The sequence below is a fragment of the Balaenoptera physalus genome (genome assembly GCF_965194825.1).
Source record: "Balaenoptera physalus genome assembly, chromosome: 11".
Lineage (NCBI taxonomy): Eukaryota > Metazoa > Chordata > Mammalia > Artiodactyla > Balaenopteridae > Balaenoptera > Balaenoptera physalus.
The window spans coordinates 61,904,944-61,924,256 of record NC_138896.1 but is presented as its reverse complement, the minus strand read 5'-3'; the positions used below and the strand labels follow the sequence as shown (position 1 = coordinate 61,924,256).

At 45.3% G+C, this 19,313-nt stretch overlaps 1 protein-coding gene and 1 pseudogene across 2 annotated transcripts in view; one reads left to right on the top strand and one right to left on the bottom strand.

Annotated features, from left to right (window-relative positions):
- DCLK3 (doublecortin like kinase 3) overlaps positions 1-7,354 on the bottom strand; it is a 49,781-nt gene extending 42,427 nt beyond the window's left edge. Inside the window, exon 1 of the mRNA XM_082412808.1 lies at positions 7,132-7,354. Coding sequence (XP_082268934.1) covers positions 7,132-7,213 — 82 coding nt within the window. The 5' untranslated portion in view covers positions 7,214-7,354. The remainder of the gene's footprint in view (positions 1-7,131) is intronic.
- A 376-nt stretch (positions 7,355-7,730) lies between these two features.
- Positions 7,731-12,929, top strand: LOC309637731 (transportin-1 pseudogene; annotated as a pseudogene). Its single transcript has one exon. The product of its transcript is annotated as a transportin-1 pseudogene (transcript).
- Positions 12,930-19,313: the final 6,384 nt, after the last annotated feature.

The window sequence follows — 19,313 nt, the reverse complement described above, 5'->3', positions numbered from 1 at the left end:
ACTGGCAGCACGCCTGCTCTCTCCTCGGAGAATTTTGAGCTTCTCTGTCCAAAAACACAGAGTGGAAAGTGAATCGTTGCTGCTCTTAAAAACTGAAGGCAGATCACTAAGCTCACATGATATGGGATGACAGCTTCAATCTCAAAACCATCCCCAATTTTTCAAATGTTTTTCACTTTCCTCAAACATACAGAAGACAAAAAAAGTGTGTGATTAATTAGGCAAAGTGTTGCCAGAGCCCTCTCCCACGGGTCAGAAGCAGCACTCACAAGAGACAGGCTAACTCAGAGCATCCGAATGAACACTAACTAAATGTCCTGGAGAGGAAAAAACAGATACCCCAAGATGCAACAGCTCCTAGGAAACTGGTTCAGGAGGGCTCAAGTCAGTTAGCAAAGGCGGGATGGTGGATATGGCTGAACAAAGCTCTGCCCTGAAGCTCATCTGTTCTTCCCGCGGATGCGTGTGGTGATCCCCCTCCTCCCCCTGGGCAGCGGCACCATCAACCCTGTCCCCTGCCCACCCCCCCAACCAAGAGTCAGCTGGGACTCCCATTCCCTTCCTTCACTGCCCACATCCAGTCAACCTCCACTCCAAGTCCTGGAGATGCCATTTACTTTTTTTTTTTTGGCCACACCACATGGCTTACAGGATCTTAGTTCCCCTACCAGGGATTGAACCTGGGCCCTCAGCAGTGAAAGTGCCAAGTACTAACCACTGGGCCGCCAGGGAACTCCCTCTACTTCCTAAATGTCTCTCAAATCTGACACCTCGGGGCTTCCCTGGTGGCGCAGTGGTTGAGAGTCTGCCTGCCAGTGTAGGGGACACGGGTTCGAGCCCTGGACCGGGAAGATCCCACGTGCTACGGAGCAACTAGGCCCGTGAGCCACAACTACTGAGCCTGCGCGTCTGGAGCCTGTGCTCCGCAACAAGAGAGGCCGCGATAGTGAGAGGTCCGCGCACCGCGATGAAGAGTGGCCCCCGCTTGCCGCAACTGGAGAAAGCCCTCGCACAGAAACAAAGACCCAACGCAGCCAAAAATAAAAAAATAAATAAAATAAATAAAGAATTATTCTGACTAAAAAAAAAAAAAAATCTGACACCTCCTCTCCATTCTCTTAACTACTTGCTGCTTAAATGCCCCTTCCCCCACCATGACATCGGACCTGAACCATCTGTCTCTGGCTTTTCTTCCTACCCCTCACCTACCCACCCACCTGGACAAAGTGAGGTCTCTAAACCATAAAGTGGGTCATCTTTCCCCTGCCCCAACTAAACACTCCAGTGGGTTTCCACCTGTTTCTCAAATTCTGGGGTATCCTCAGACATATTCTGGGGGTTCACAAGTTCTCCAAAATTATTTTTTGTTTAACTTTGTGCTTTCACTTTAATGAGCATCTTTTTAATAGAATATCAATAGAAACATATTCTGGAACATCCAAATGAGCATGTCATGACCAAGTGCTGCCACATAATTCCACTGTGTGTATTCCTGCATTTATGGTATAGCTGGCAATAAGAAATATGATGATGATGATTATTTTAATTGTCACAGGCTAATGAGAAAACAACAAATCAGACTTAATACAGACAAAGGAAACTGATGAGAAAATTGAGCCATCATATAACCCTTGTGGTACGGCACACAGCCTGCCATAAGAATGGAACAACTGTTTTTAGACCCAGAAACAGTGACTTGGTTTTAGCAAGAATGACTTCATCCATCACATTAAATTCATGGAGTTAATCTGAATTTACTCGATTTGTAGCTGTGTTGATATTTTATTCATATATTTGTTTTGGTTTCATGGTCATATGAGAGCTCTAAATATAAAGTGCTTAGACATATTTGAATTGCACTATAATAAAAATAATTTAAGCCACCACTAGATGTTATAAGATTTCTTTTTCCTTTAAATAAATTCACATATTACTCCCATTTGAGAAACTCGGGCTTTCAGAATGAGGTTTAAGCTACAAAACAAGGCATACGTGGGAGAGACAGTGACATTCTCTGAACTTTCATCCACACACCCCTCATTGTTTCCCAGCCCCCTCACCGTTGGTTCTGGCCAATGGGCTGTGGCATAAGCAACGATGCATCAGCTCTAGGCTGAAACACAGAAGAGCCAGAGAGCAACTCTCCCACGATCTCTTCCTCCGCTGGTGACCACAAAGGCCAATTTTTCCAAATGGTGTGGCTGCAAGATGGGAAAGCTCTGTCAGCTTGGCCTTCCACTGACCTATGAAGGACACATAGTGGAAGTGAGAAGTAACTGTTGTTGTGTGAAGCTACTAGATGATGAAGTTGATTTGTTACTGCAGCAGAGCTTAGCCTATCCTGACTAATATATCTTCAGGAACAGCAATCTACCTCACTGACCAAGCCCTTCCCATCATACTCCAGGCTCCAAACAACTTTTAGTTCAATGACTTGAACACATCAAGTTGTTTCATGGCACCACTTCACCTTTGCACATGCTGTTCCTTAATCCTAGAATGCCATTCCCCACACTCTTCTGCCCTCCTCCCCATCCTGCCATTGTGATTCACCCTTCAAAACCTAGTTCAGATATAATTACCACCAGGACATTTTCCTCCCTTTTCCAACCCTCTTCCCCCCTTCACCATTACCCATTAACTCTACAGAATGCTTATCTTGCCATGTGATAATTACATGTTTACATGCCTGTCCCTACCCCACCTCCAAACACACTGTGGCAGGGTCAGTGGCTTATTCATCTCCACACTATCAAGACCAGCATGCAGCAGAAGTAGGCAGCATTTGGCCATTTGGCCAGGAAGAGCTTCCTCCAGGGGGCTGGTCCTAAGGCACTGGAAGGAAGTTAAGTCAGATCCATCACCCCCCTGGAGGAAACACCTGACTCAACAGCAACAAGTCCAGTGAGTCTCAGCTGTCTCTGCCCCAGTCCCAGGCCAGACCCACCAAGGAATCCTGAACCCTCCCCATCATCTCCCCAAACACATTGCTCTTCAGCCCCCAGGAAGGACTGAGACTTTACCTGGGGTGGCGGGGGCGGCGGGGTCGGGGGATGAGGGGAGCAGCCTAGGGCCTTGTACTCAAAGTGTGGTCCACACTTAAGAACTGAGGAGCTAGTGAGAAAAGCAGAACCTCAGGCTCCAGCCCAACTCCTGGGTCAGAATCCACATTTTAGCAAGATCCCCAAATGATTCATATACCCAATAACATTTGAGAGGCACTGGCCCAAGGCACCCAAACAGAATCCCTCCAACCTGAAAGGTAACTTTAATATCAATACTTTTATACACTGATGTATGCAATTATATCTCAATAAAACTGGAAGAAGAAACAAACTCATGAAAAAAAATAACAATACTTTCTCTTCGTAATAATATCTGCAAAGTGCTTTACATCAGCAGTCCCCAGGCTTTTTGGCACCAGGGACCAGTTTCATGGAAGACAAGGACGGGGGGTGGCGAGGGTCGGGGATGGTTCAGGCAGTAATGCGAGCGATGGGGAGCAATGGGGAGCGGCAGATGAAGCTTTGCTTGCCAGGCCCACCACTCACCTCCTGCTGTGTGGCCCGGTTCCTAACAGGCCACGGACCGGCCTTTTCAAAGAACTCCCCCACATACGAATCTTCAAAAGAGGCTCTGTGTTACCACCAGATGGTTTAGACATTAACAGGAGGTTACCAAAGGAAAAAGTGGGAAACTCTGGGTACCAGATACAATAGCCCCCTAGATGCAAGGAAAGGAAACATCATCAGGCAAGAGCCTCTGACTAATGAAGCCCGTCCAAGCCCCTCCCAAGCCCTGGTACTGGTCCGCAGCTTGGGGGTTGGGGACCCCTGCTTTGTATCACTCAATCCTTGGAACAATTCGCTCATGTCCATTTTACCAATGAGGAAACTGAGGCTCAAAGTGTCTGGGTACCTTGCCCACCATCAAACAGCTTTGAAGAGTCAGAGTCAGAATTTGAAGGCAGTTCTGCTGGACTCAAGAGTTGTAACCCCCATCACCACCCACTACACGGCACCCTGCCATTCACAAGCACTTAGCCTTCCAGACCAGCTCTGGAGACCTCCGTGCCCCTTCACACAGCCACTGGACAGTATTTCCCTCTATTCCATCACTTACTTCCAACACCACCATGCCTCCACATACACCACTGTCCCTGAGACACTGCCAGCTCTCCCTGGGCAAGGATTTTATGAGCTTGCTAAATGATTGTTTGATGAGTCAATGAAAATATTTCCCCTTCTTCATCAGACAACCCTCTGAGGATGGCTGGATAATTATTATTAAGTAAAGAAAGGTGAAGACACCGAGGTTCCCAGAGAAGTTCAATGACTTGCACCAGATCACCAGGAAGCCTCAGACCTCTGGGGATAGGATGGAACTGAACTCCCTGACTCCCAGGACAGACGTCCTCTTCCCCACCCTTCCACTCTCCCTGTATTTCCCTCTTCTGACCTACATTACCAGGCAGTTAAAAACATCCTTGTCAAAGAACTCCCCCATATACGCATCTTCAAAAGGGGCTCTGTGTTACCACCAGATGGGCCAAATTTAGACATTAATAGGAGGCCACCAAAGGAAAAGGTGGGAAACTCTGGGTACCAGATACAATAGCCCCCTGGATGCAAGGAAAGGAAACATCATCAGGCAAGAGCCTCTGACTAATGAAGCCCATCCAAACCCCTCACAATGACCCCATGTCAAGGCAGAGGCCCCCTGGAAGGCCAGGCTGGTGGAGACACACCCACCCTCCCTGGAGTCTGTGGTATTGTGGTTCCACTGATCAAGACAGTCCTTTCTTTCCCTTTATTGTCTTTAGGAAGAAGCTAAGACATTTAATCAGCTCCACATGTAACCAGAGAAAAGCAACACACCTGCCTGAAATATTCAAATATTTAGGAAAACATAGGAGGGAAATTTCCCTTGAAGTGGTTAAAAGGGGGATGAGAGAAGCCAAGAGTGAGATCTTGGGACAGTGAAGCAACTCTCCATTTTGTTTTGCTTTTCTGAGCATTACGCCCAAGCACCATGCCACCCACTGGGCACCGCCGAAGGCACCCAGATGAGAAGTTAATGGCCTGGGCACAGGGCTCCATCTGCTAGGAGGCACCTTGTGAAAATTCACACCAAGGCACTCTGCAGGCTAGTGCAGGCTACCCAGTGCTGATGATACAGCCCTACTCGAGAAATGTTTGATTGGGTTCCCTAGAATCAGATCCTGAGATAGGAATCCCTAGGAAAGTGTTTTATTGGGAAGTATTCCTAGGAAGAAACTGGTAGGGGAGTGAAGAAGTGAGTCCAGAAAGAGAAGCAAGCCCAGCAATGACCCCTGGAGATCAATGTGACACCACTCCACAGCAGATTTCTACAGACAGAGTATGTCACACCTGGCTGTGTCCCAATCAAGGGCAAGGGAGTGGGACAATATACACTCTGGCACCCATCAGGCATTGGTTAGGGGCTGCCCCCAGGGGAGATGGCAACTCCCAGGCCCGCCTTGCTCTCAGCTCCTTCAGACCAAGCAGACTCCAGCAGCCCCAACAAAGAGGGTCATCCTCCAATGAAGGGGAGGGGCTGGCGGCTGGGAGTGAAAGCACCCAGGGTACCAGTGTGCACAAAGGGCTCTGAGGGGACACTGTGTCACACTGAAGTACCTGTGACAGTCCAGGGTCCAGTATTCCTTTCTCCAAGTTTTGCCCAAAGCCTGACCATGATAATGCTGACTCCATCTCAGCTATTCTGCGGCCGCACGGGGTTCTCACATTTCTTTGAGCTCACCATAAATGTACCTGGCTCAAAGACCGTTCAGACCTTCATGGAATGAGTTACAGAGCATCTTTCAGATATCGTTTTCTGCCTCTCTGTTCTTTTTCCAGGGAAGCATTTTCTGGCACCACCCAAAGCAATCCAAATATTAAACTGAAATGCTTTTATGAAGTTGGGCTGCCAGGCAAACCCAACATCCTTTTCCTTTTTTTCTTTCTTCCTGGGGCCCCTGTTTCTTGCTACCTTGCCGCTTAAGGATAAGCACAATGCTTGGCTACTACTCTAGATGCCCCATTCATTGTGATTGTGATTGTCAGCTCAACACTCACCAACAGATCACCTCTGTAAGCAGTGACGTGGACTAACTTCACAGCTCCTAACACAACCATAAAGGCAGGACCACCTAATGCCAAGACAATCAGGAAGGAAGGACCCAGCTTCAAGTTGACAGCTGTCATCTTGGACAACACAGCAAGTAAATGAAAGGAGATGGAATCCACAGGGAAGGGGGTAAGACAGAGGGAGAACTAATGTTGGAAATGAATAACAGCGGAGTTCTCTCCACAACTTCTCCTCACCCCCCACTCCCAGCAGGTGGATACCCTGAAAAGGTGTCTCCAGATGCCTCTGCCCAGCCCTGCACAGTCTTCTCCCCACCTCACAACACCTCGCCCCCAGAGCCAGACACCCAAGGCAGTATAAATGCGGTCCTATATTTGAAATTATTGATGGGATATTTCACGAACTCATTTTCTCTGCCTCTAGCCTTTTCCCCTATAGTCTTTAGTTCTGTGTGTTTCTTTATCTAGTTCTAAGGAGAATTTCCTTTCCTTTAGCTGGGTCACAAGAGCTGTGGAAACCTGGGTTCAAATCCCAGCTTGGTCGCTATTAAGCCATGTGACCTTGGGAACCTCTGTTTTCTCATCTGACAAATGGGGATAAATCCACCTTCCTTACAGGTCTGTGGAGAGGATGGATGAAATGAGGTCAGCTCTAGGTAAAGCACCTGACATGTCGAGATGCTCAGTAAAGCCCGGCTCCCTCGCGGGCGCCTTCCCTCTCCGACAGCCCCACCGCACCTCCCAGGATGCCCCCGCGTTTCCCAGGCCGGCCCCTCTGGACAGCGAGGGACAGGAACCCACATCGGGACAGCGTTAATCCCGACCCCGAGCAGGCGAGTTTCGGCTGGTGTGGCCACACACACACACACACACGCACCGCGCTTGTTCCGGGCACCCCCGCGGGACCGGCACTGAGGCCCCACAGCGCACGGAGCGGGGCCTCGAGTTGGGGAGACAGAAGGGCTCCCCCTACCCCGGCGGCGGCCCCGACCTGGTGGGCGCCACAGCGCATGGCACTTACCCGGGGCGGGCCGAGCGGGGCAGCTGGGGGCGGGTCGTGCGGGGGGCGGTGGCGGGCGCGGGGCCGGCGCGGCGGCAGGCATGGCTCGGAGGCCCGGGAGCTAGGCGCGGGGCTTGGAGGCGCGGGGCCGCGGCTCGACGGCGGGGCGGGCGCGGCGCGAGCGGCGAGGAACCCGCTCCGCTCTCTCTCCTCGTTCCCTCCCGCCGCCCGCCCCGCGCCGCGCAGCGCCGGGCAACAGCCACGGGGAACGTCTCTGGGGGCGCCGGCTTAGCAACCGCGCGCCGCCCAGCCTCTCTCCACGCACCCACACCCGCCCCGCCCCGCTCCGCGCGCCGAGCCGGGCGCTGCAGGTGGGCGGGGCCCGCTATGAACTTGCTCCCGCACTCCCAGTCTTCTCCAGGGAGCGCCCGAGGTGGCCCTCGGGGACCCCTCCGCAGCCCGCCTGTCTCCGCTCTCAGGGCGTGCCCTAGAGCCAGGCGCGGTCGGGCTTTGAAACTGAGCCTCGCCCACGTTCTCTGTGGGTGGCGGACCAAAAGTGTCCCCAGGACCCCGGCAGTCCTTGCCCCTCCTGGTCGTTCAGAGACCAGGCTTCCCTCACTGATCCCTTCCTCCTACCCCATCCCCGCTACGCTCACACATGGACCCTGCAGCCATCCTATATCCTGCTTGCCCCACAGATTCAGAGAACTGCTCACACTCTGTCCACACCCGTGACCTCAAAGATACAGCCTGCAGACCTCCCTCCAGCCTCACGTCTTCCTGGTACCATCTAAAAGCTGCTCAAAGCCCCTTGCGTTGTTTACCCCTTCCAAGCCCACCACAGGTCTAATCCTCCCACTTGCAGATCCCCCATGTCTGCAGTCACAATCCCATCTCCTCAAAGACTGGCTCCCAGGCCCCTCCTGGGAGAGATGATTAATGCAGGGCAGACCATGCCCATGTAGGGGAGCAGAATTTGCCACCCCAAACTATGTCTCTTTCGGATATTATTTTAAGCTGGTTATTTTCTGAGAAACAGCAGACATGGGAAAAACTCTGAAAACCAAGTAGGAGTTACCCCTGTGTAAGAAACATTTACATTTGTAAAGGAAATCTCCATTTATTAGGTGTCTCCTTCACTGTACCTGGAAGAGGAGAAGGACCAAATTTCTCAAAATTCTTTTTTTTTTCTTTCATTTCTAAGTCTTTCCTGAGTATTGTCACCTCATTTCTGAGTTTTTCTTTTTTTATTATTATATGAAACATATATTATTATTTCTCAACATTTTTAAAAGGCCCTGATGTAGAGCAAGTATTATTTTCCAAAATTATTTGAGCACACAGTTATATTAATATATCATGAAGAAATGGTTCTATAGAAGGAATAAATGAGAGTTCATGTGCAAGAACTATGGAAAGGTATTTAAAAACTTTTTTTTTTTTTCCTTTGGTCCACTCTGCGAGGCTTGTGGGATCTTAGTTGAACCCCAGACCTCGACAGTGAAAGCACGGAGTCCTAACCACTGGACCATCAGGGAATTCCCTAGAAATTCTAATCAATGGAGAAAGCAATGACAAATCTGCATCACAACCTTCCCCTTGTTTACTGTGCTTTTCATGGTAACCTCTACACCCTCAAGATCCTCTTTTGTCTTTAGTTGAGGATGGTGTTTAAGGTGAGGGCTTCAGCCATTTGGAAAGTTACTCAAGTTTTTCTGGGGCTCTCTCATGTATACATGTTATTCAACTTAGCTTGATTTTTCTCCTGTTAGTCTGTCTCATGTCAATTCTGAGACCAGCCAGAAGATCCTAGAAGGTAGAGGAAAATTTGTTTCTCTCCAACACCCACATCTCCACATGGCCACTGACATGATTACAGCAATGATCTTGATGTTGCCTTGATCCATCAGGTCACAGAGTGGCCTTGTCTGATGCTGGTGTTCTGTGAAGTTGTTCACATTCCGCAGAACACCAAGACTGAGGCCAGATCTGCTCCCGTATGTCAGGGTCTGTCTTTCTCTTCCTCACACATAACAAGAAGTCTAGGAGAAGGCTATTCCGTGCTGGTTCAGCATCTCAGGGGTAACCTTAGGTATAAATCTCTTTCCAGGCTTCCACATGGCCCCCTTCAACATGTTGCCTTTTCTCCTCAGACTCAAGACTGTTGCCTCAGGGTCACAAAATGGCTGCAACAACCTCTGGAAGCCATTGTGTGCAAAGGAACTTCTGCTTCCAGCTGGTTTGATGGCCAGACAACCCAAAGTGATCATCAAGGGCCATTTTCAGCAATCCAGTTCACTAACAGTGAACAAAATGACAAAGGACCTGCCTCCCAGTCGCTCCCCTCTAGTTAGGGGAGGCAGGTAATGAAATAGCAAGTAGGGTGATAAATGGCGTGGAGAAAACAAAGGAAGGAGAAGGGAATAGGGAGTGGGGACTGTTGTTATTTTAAGTTGGGCAGACAGGAAAGGCCTCACTGACAAGGTGACATTTGACCAAAAGCCTGAAGGAAGAAACTATTTGGAAACTTCTCTTGGAGGTAAGTGCCCCTCAGCTACTTAAATATTTCCTTTTTAGAAGCCATTGCAGCTACTCTTCCTGGCCCTATGATTTAGGAGTAAACAAAAGTTTTAAAATCTGAGTTTTAGGGAAAGGTTTAACTCTCATGGAGGAGAATTCAGATGACTTGTATTTTCTTTCTTGTAAAACCAGCAGTTCAGCAATGTTGAATTACTGGCTAGATAATCATTTATATGTTCATTATATATACACATTAAATATACAAGGAACAACTTAGCTCAAGTTATCAGATTGCCTCCCAGCAGTGAGGATAAACATGATACATCTTTTTTTTTTAATTTTTGGCCACACCATGTGGTGTGTGGATTCTTAGTTCCCTGACCAGGGATCGAACCCATGCCCCCTGTAGTGGAAGCATGGAGTCTTAACCACTGGACTGCCAGGGAAGTCCCTAAACATGATACATCTTCTTGAACACTGGAAGAAAATGCTGGTTACCTACTCCTAGTCTCCCTTTCTGACCTAGTAACAGACCCCAATTTTAAGCTGACCACACTGCAACCTAGAATAAAGAATAGATTTTCTAGCCTCCCTTTGTTACCGAACCAAACTAGGGTCCGCTCACCTGCCACGCAGCAAAGACAATCTACTGACACCAGATTGTGATGAAGGAAAGCACAGTGTTTATTGCGGGACACCATACAAGGAGAACGGGCAGCTCATGATCAAAAGACCTGAACACCTCCATGGTTTTAGGGACAGGTTTTCAAAGGCAACATTTGGGATGAGGGTTGCAGCTCATGGACTTTCTTCTGATTAGTTGGTGGTAAGGTAACAGGGTGATGTTTCAGGAATCTTAATCATTAACCTTCTGGCTCCAACCCGTCTGGGGTCTACTTGCTTGAGGTCAGCATATAGTCACCATCCTCTATCTGGGTAGTTGGTCTCAGTTTCTGCAGAACAATTTAAAGATATGCGTTGGTTCCTTGTGCTCGGCTGCCGCGGCAGCAGCAGCAGACATTGGCAGCCCAGCTGCTAGGATCAGTTCCCCTGGGTTTCACCGACCCAGACTTCCTTCAGGGCACCCCAGGCAGCAAACCAAGATGGAATATGAGTGGAAACCTGATGAGCAAGGGCTTCAGCAGATCCCGCAGCTGCTGAAGGAGTCCCAACCCCCTGACACCACCATCCAGAGAACCATTCTAGAAACTGGAACAACTCAGTCAATATCCAGACTTTAACAACTACCTGATTCTTGTTCTTACAAAATTAAAATCTGAAGATGAACCCACAAGATCATTGAGTGGTCTCATATTGAAGAATAAAGTGAAAGCACACTTTCAGTATTTCCCAAATGGTGTAACAGACTTTATTAAGAGTGAATGTTTAAACATTATTGGTGACTCCTCTCCTCTGATTAGAGCTACTGTAGGCATTTTGATTACAACTATAGCCTCCAAGGAGAACTGCAGAATTGGCCTGATCTCTTACCAAAACTCTGTAGCCTGTTGGATTATGAAGATTACAACACTTGTGAGGGAGCATTTGGTGCCCTTCAGAAGATTTGTGAAGATTCTGCTGAGATTTTTAGATAGTGATGTTTTAGATCGTCCTCTCAACAGCATGATTCCTAAATTTTTACAGTTCTTCAAGCACAGTAGTCCAAAAATAAGGTCTCATGCTGTTGCATGTGTCAATCAGTTTATCATCAGTAGAACTCAAGCTCTGATGTTGCACATTGATTCCTTTATTGAGAATCTCTTTGCATTGGCTGGTGATGAAGAACCAGAGGTACAGAAAAATGTGTGCCAGGCACTTGTGATGTTGCTTGAAGTTCGAATGGATCGCCTGCCTCCTCACATGCATAATATAGTTGAGTACATGCTACAGAGGCCCCAAGATCAAGGTGAAAATGTGGCTTTAGAAGCCTGCGAATTCTGGCTTACTTTGGCTAAGCAACCAATATGCAAAGATGTACTCATAAGGCATCTTCCTAAGTTGATTCCTGTGTTAGTGAATGGCATGAAGTACTCAGATATAGATATTATCCTACTTAAGGGTGATGTTGAAGAAGATGAAACAATTCCTCAGAGTGAACAGGATACAAGGCCACGTTTTCATCGATCAAGGACAGTGGCTCAGCAGCATGACGAAGATGGAATTGAAGAGGAAGATGATGATGACGATGAAATTGATGATAATGATACAATTTCTGACTGGAATCTAAGAAAATGTTCTGCGGCTGCCCTAGATGTTCTTGCAAATGTGTATTGTGATGAGCTTTTGCCACATATTTTGCCCCTTTTGAAAGAATTACTTTGTCGTCATGAATGGGTTGTTAAAGAATCAGGCATTTTGGTTTTAGGAACAATTGCTGGAGATTGCATGCTGGGCATGATTCCATACCGACCTGAGCTCATTCCTCCCCTTATTCAGTGCCTCTCTGATAAAAAGTCTCTTGTGCATTCCATAACGTGCTGGACTCTTAGCCGCTATGCACACGGGGTGGTCAGCCAGCCCCCTGACACGTACCTGAAGCCATTAATGACAGAACTGCTAAAGCGTATCCTGGATAGCAACAAGAGAGTACAAGAAGCTGCCTGCAGTGCCTTTGCTACCCTGGAAGAGGAGGCTTGTACAGAACTTGTTCCTTACCTTGCTTATATACTTGATACCTTGGTCTTTGCATTTAGTAAATACCAGCATAAAAACCTGCTCATTTTTTATGATGCCATAGGAACGTTAGCAGATTCAGTAGGACATCACTTAAACAAACCTGAATATATTCAGATGCTAATGCCTCCACTGATCCAGAAATGGAACATGTTAAAGGATGAAGATAAAGACCTCTTCCCTTTACTTGAGTGCCTATCTTCAGTTGCCACAGCCCTGCAGTCTGGCTTCCATCCATACTGTGAACCTGTGTATCAGCGTTGTGTAAACCTAGTACAGAAGACTCTTGCACAAGCAATGCTGAACAATGCTCAACGAGATCAGTGTGAGGCTCCAGATAAAGATTTTATGATAGTGGCGCTTGATTTACTCAGTGGCCTGGCTGAAGGACTTGGAGGCAACATTGAACAGCTAGTAGCCCGAAGTAACACTCTAACACTAATGTATCAGTGCATGCAGGATAAAATGCCAGATGTTAGAGTTCCTTCACCCTGTTAGGTGACCTGACAAAAGCTTGCTTTCAGCATGTTAAGCCTTGTATAGCTGATTTCATGCCAATATTGGGAACCTACCTAAATCCAGAGTTCATTTCAGTCTGCAATAATGCCACATGGGCAATTGGAGAAATCTCCATTCAAATGGGTATAGAGATGCAGCCTTATATTCCTATGGTGTTGCACCAGTTTTGCACCAGACCCAACACGCCAAAGACATTGTTAGAGAATACAGCAATAACAGTTGGTCGTCTTGGTTATGTTTGTCCTCAAGATGTGGCCCCCATGCTACAGTAGTTTATAAGACCCTGGTGCACCTCTCTGAGAAACATAAGGGACGATGAGGAAAAGGATTCAGCATTTTGTGGGATTTGTACCATGATCAGTGTGAATTCCAGTGGAGTAATCCAAGATTTTATATTTTTTTGTGATGCTCTTGCATCATCCAAAAGATGATCTGCAAGACATGTTCTGTAAGATCCTTCATGGATTTAAAAATCAAGTTGGGGATGAAAATTGGAGGCGTTTCTCTGACCAGTTTCCACTTCCCTTAAAAGAGCGTCTTGCAGCTTTTTATGGTGTTTAATCTCATACACTTACGCTGCAGTCCCATAATTAGGGGTCCTTCAGTCTTGGAGACTATGAGGGAGCCTCTGCACCCAGGGAAGATGTTACCCTTTACAGGGAGGTAGGGTAAACCGGTAGGGAATACGGTACAATCCCAGCCCTACTGGGAGGGGCTGGAGGGAGGTGTTGCCATCACTGTATTAAGTCACTGTTGGGAAATGTTTTAACATCTGGAGCCTTTGTGGGTGGAAATCTATCTCCAATTACAACTCTGCACTAGATGTGAAGAGGCAAAAAAAAAAGAGAAAAAGTTATTCAATCTACTCACAAAACAATACATTCTGGAATATTATGGGGAATTGTACCAAAACAAGAACAAGAAATGATGCATAGGGATGAGAAAGAGGAAAAATTCTATAGCACAATAAAGGAAACCTAAGAATGGGGATTAAAAAACAGTAAAGTTGTTTTTTTTTAATTTAAAGGTTTTTATAAAATTTCCCAGATGATGGGGATTTGTTTTTGCATACTGATGAAGAACTACACAAATGAAAGCTAATAAGAGTTAAAATCAGCTTGCCTACCCATAGTAGAAGCAGGTTCTTGGAAGTTACAATTTAAGGTACCCCAAAAAGTTGGAAAAAAAACAAAACAAATTTAAACAATGAAGCACCCTGTGAAATGCCAAATGAGTCACTCCTTTTACCTCTGTGGGATGGGCAGGGAGGGAGGAATAAATGGGGTTGGACATAACAAACTAAAGATTGACATCTTGACTTTGCATTAAGACATTAATGTAGTGGATATAATTTGATGGTTGTACTTCATTAGATTTAATTTCTCGGCCAAGACGTCATTTTTAAAGTGCAGTTTAAGGTTCAGGCATGCATTCTGGCTCATAGTGATTGAAAGTACCTTAAATTAGTGGGAAAGTAGCATGCTTGCATCACATAGAGTGAGATTGGTATTCAGTTACCTCTGTTGCGCCAGTTTACCAATTCAATATAGCCCTGCATTTAAAATTCCTTTTTAAGATTTGTGGATTTTACTTTTATTAAGAATATAGATATAAAGTACTGTAGTTTACAGCTAGGCCTGCTTGAAATATCTTTTTAGGATCTGTTAGGAATAAGATTGATATTGTATTGTGTATAACCTGCACAATGTGGAAAGCTGATATACCTGTGCAAAATCTTTGCCTCTGTGCTGTCAGTGTGATGTGCTTTCTGCATGGTTATATACTACTAGTGATTTTATCAAAACTTCTAAAACTTAAATTACATGGTAAAGGATCTGTAAGAGGCTGCATAAATGTTAGTTGGCACATAAAGACAACTGTAGAAGTTGAAGACATGATTGCTATATTTCAATGCTTATTCCCACTCAACACATTGCCTTCTAAGCTTTCTTTTTTTGTTCAAAGCATGATCTTAAAGATATGTTTAAGTTAATGGATGTAATGCAGGGTTCCTACACTGTACTGGCACATGTTGGTGGCCCTCTGTGCCCTAGATATATGCACACAGGGTGCAAGTAAAAAGCTATAGAGTGAAAGTTGGTTTGGATCCTCTTCATTTCATTTGTTTAGCTTTTCTGTTATTTTTCTCTACTTACATGTATTCCTGTGAATAAATCGTTGTTCAGTTAAAAAGAAAAACCAGATATGCATCAGATTGTTATGTATATTCCTTGAGGAGGAACCCGGGCTCTGTTTTATCATTGAACTATCCTTTAAGCTATCCTTACTTTTCTTGCTTGACTGCTTTTCCTTTGTTTCTGCATTCCCTCACGTCCCTAATTAGTAACTGCTTGAGTCCGCTTTGGAACTCAGGAAAAGCCTAGGAGACTAAAGCCTTTTTCTACAAACAAGAAACAGGGGACCCAGGGGACTTTTGTATCTGGAAAGGGCCCACAGGGACCTGCTCAGTGTTACCCTCCCCCACCTTTTCTTTAATACTCCTCCATCCTGAGGGGTACAGGGGCGGGAGAAGAAAGGGAATAAAGCTTTGGATAGAAACTTAGCAGGGGAACTCCGTTTTAGGGGGACTCAGTTTCACTGTCTACCTCTCAACCCGCACCTCCTGCCAGTCCCCCAGGGATGCTCTGGGCTCCAGCTATAGCGCAAATTCCTTGCTTTGTCTCGGGCAGCATCTGTTTCCATCCACTGCTCCATCTGCCCCTGTGCAGCCCTTACTCAGTCATCCTCTCCTCACCCTAAGTCAACTGCCAATGCACGATTCAAGCCCTAACTATTCTGCCCTCCCTACCAGCAGGAAGATAGGAAAGCAGGGTGTTTGAAATGGCTGCATCGTGGTCAATCTGGTTTCCCTCTAGTACTGACAAAGTGACCCAGTCAGTGGCACATTCCATTCAGCCGGTGATTCCTATCGACCTTGAAGTCAGTCAGCATGCCTCGGTTGGCTTCAGCAGACTCATCCCATTTGACCCAAGTCCACTCACTCCAGTAGACTTCTTTCAACAAGGAAGTCAGGGAATTCCCTGGCGGTCCAGTGGTTAGGACTCAGCGCTTTCACTGCTTTCAGCTGCTGGGGCCCAGGTTTGAACCCTGATCAGGGAACTAAGATCCCGCAAGCCGAGCGGCATGGCCAAAAAACCAAAAATCAAGGAAGAAGTCGAAACTCTTGCCTAAGATAAAACGAAGGATTTCCTGTGGGGGACATTGATGCATACAATCACTCTTCTCACTCTGGTTCAGATAACTGTGTGTCAGCTGTGTGTAGACATGATTTCAGGAATATATCAAAGATACGATACCACTTTTCCTGGATACAAGCTTCTGCTTTTAAACGAATCAGTTTATTTCCGATGTCTGCTAAACTTACCATCTGGGCCCTCCCGATGCACAAGAATATGGCACTCGGTGAGGTAAAAAGCAAGATGCAGATAATTGTTTCTGTATTATAGCAATAAAAACAAACTCATTTGCAAAACTACTAAATGATCTTCAAATGTGGAATGGTAATAAAAGGCAAGTCCGAAATATTCTCCAGCCCTTACAGTATAGTAGCAGATTCAGGGCAAGATTTCAAGTATCATAGGACATGACATTCTCAGAACACTGCCTATAATTAGGCACAAAAGCTAGAAAAATTAGGCTTAAGTCTGAAAAAGATAGACTGTAGTACAAAAATATGTGTAATCTCTCTTGAATTACCAAACTTGCCCTCCAAAAAAAGAAGAGATAATAAGTAAATGATATCCAGTCCTAAGATTCCAGAATAAAACACATAGGCACACAAAGTTAAAGCTGTACATATACACAAGCATGTTTGCAAAATGTGATGTATGGTTCATGCCTATGTATGGGCCACACTGAAACTGAGAATGTTATAAAGAAATTCCTCAGTTAGGGCTCAAATTCTCTTACATAAAAATTTTAAATAAATATATTAGTGATTCAGTTGGCCTCAAATAAATTCTTCCTGTTCGTCTTAGTATCATATAAAGGATGGAAGCTCACCTCGGATATGAGTGCTGTCCTCAAAGCTAAACAGAAACAAAGTAGACAGACCTTTCTTGATTCTTATATTTAGCTGAAAGTTGCTGCTGTGGGACAGGGGTCTGCAAGCTATACAGACAGTGCAGCCAAATCTGGCTTGGTGCCAACCTGTGTAAATAAAGATTTATTGGAATACAACCATGCCTATTCATTTACATATTGTCTATGCTGCTTTTGAATAGTTGTGGCAGAGACCATATGACCCACAAAGCCAAAACTATTTATTATCTGGTCCTTTACAGAAAAAGTTTGCAGACCCCGGCTGTTGTGTCAGCACATTCTGTGTTCTGTCTTTGGATGAAATGGAGAAGTGCAAGCCACCAAATTTTGCTCCTTTATGTGTTGAATAATGATGAGAACTTTTTTGGAAAAAAATTAAAGTTTCTCATTCTCAGGTTTGCGACAGTCATTTTGCTTTAATCTAACCCTTTTGGTGTCCAACCCACTTGGTAGATTTAGCTCCTTCTCAGAATATTCTTAAAATCTCTACCAAGTGGAGAAGCCCAGTATGGGAAGAGAGATGAACATTTCTGAACCATCTAACAGGAGCTTCCACAGAGGGACCCCTCTTTTAAAACCCAGAACTCTGTGAGATAGGGTCATTTTTGCCATTCTTCTGAGGCTGTCTCCTGTTTTTAAACACTTAAGAAAGCCGAGAATCAGAGAGCTTAAGAAACTCACCCAAGGTCACACAATAGCATAATAAGATGCAGAGGCAGAATTGGAATCCGGGTCTGTCTGATTCCAGTGCACATGCTCCTTCCACCATACCTCGCTGCCTGATCAATGTATTCATTTATTCACTCAGTGGATAATCACTGAACACTTTGGGGGTAACTGCTACGTTCAGTCATTATGTCAGACCCCAAGGACACAAAGATCACGAAAAACAATGAAGAGGAACTGACCAGGGATACATTCCAAGTAAGATTGATGTGACCTCCCCCAGGTCAGAATCCCCTCAATCCATAATTTAATTTAAAAAATTAAGAGTAACCATATCCTTATGAAAGATAGTTCCATGATTATATCTTCCTAAAAGATGTAGTGTTGACTAATTAGATTGTAACCCTGAAGTATAAGCATAATATATAGACTGTTGACATCATATCAGAGAAGTTACCTGGCTCATGAATTAAAGCAATTTCTCAAACCAATTTAGTTTTTAAAAATCTAGATTACCTTTGAATTTCTATTAACCACCATACCAGACTTAATTCTGGTGTCCTGTTGGCATGGTACCCACCAGACAGTGATGACATACAGTCACTATTCCCTAGTCTCTAACTTGGGTGTCATTATTTCTTCAATGTAGTCTTGGGCAATTTTTTTTTTGTCTAATGCTGAAGATATTGGAAGTTCATTTTGCAATCTTGACAGAGCATCTTTAATTTCCAACAGCAGCTCTGGTTACTTAAGGGATGATTATATTATTTCTTTCCACTGAATCTTCATAGCTGTATGAAGCCTTTCAGAGAATCCTCAAAGTGGTAAAAAAAAAAAAAAAAAAGTATTATACACATTGCAACTCTAAATAGTGTTTTATATGTAAATAGTGAAGATTCCAGTAGAAACAGCAAATGTGGATCTGTGCTGGAACAAGTGACTGGTATGTGGTTTCACACAGTCAGAAAGGTTGTTTGTTTTAAAAAAGCAAGTAGGATGGGAATTCCCTGGCAGTCCAGTGGTTAGGACTTGGCGCTTTCACTGCTGAGGGCCGGGGTTCAATCCCTGGCTGGGGAACTAAGACCCTGCAAGCCAGGTAGTGCAGCCAAAAAATAAACTAAAATTTAAATAAATAAAAAAGTAAGCAAGTAGGAGGCTCAACAGTGAATATGTGAAATCTGATCATCACTGCATCGGCAATCTACTGACCCCTAATGCTCAAGAACTGTCTATCTTGAAACTGTCAAACAGTTGGCAGGAAGTTATCTATACATTTGTTATTCTCAAACTAAGCACAGTGACAGAACCACAGTTACAGGTAAACCAAATCTTCCCCACTCACCCCAGAATAAGTCACATATTCCAGTGTGAAACTGACCAATTATTAATTAATGGCTGAAAAAAAGACTAAGGCTCTCGTGCATCACTCCACTTTGAACTCCTTATAGCAAAAACAGGAGTAAGTATCTTGTAAAATCAACCACAGTAGTCAGGACAAAATTATGCCTAGAAACAAAGCAGAGATGGTTATTGGCAAAAATCCTTACCAAATGACAGCATAGGAAGTCCCGTTAAATCGGTGGGACATACAAGAGGAAGGAGCAATCTGTATCGTGTGTGTGTGCATGATAGAAGTTTCTTCAACTCAGATTGGGACAAAACACTGCAAAATGTAATCTAACTGCTGACACAAGCGTGGCACATACGCAAGGGAGAAGCGCTCAGTGACTTTCATGCAGCAGGAGGAGAGATTGTTTGGGCAG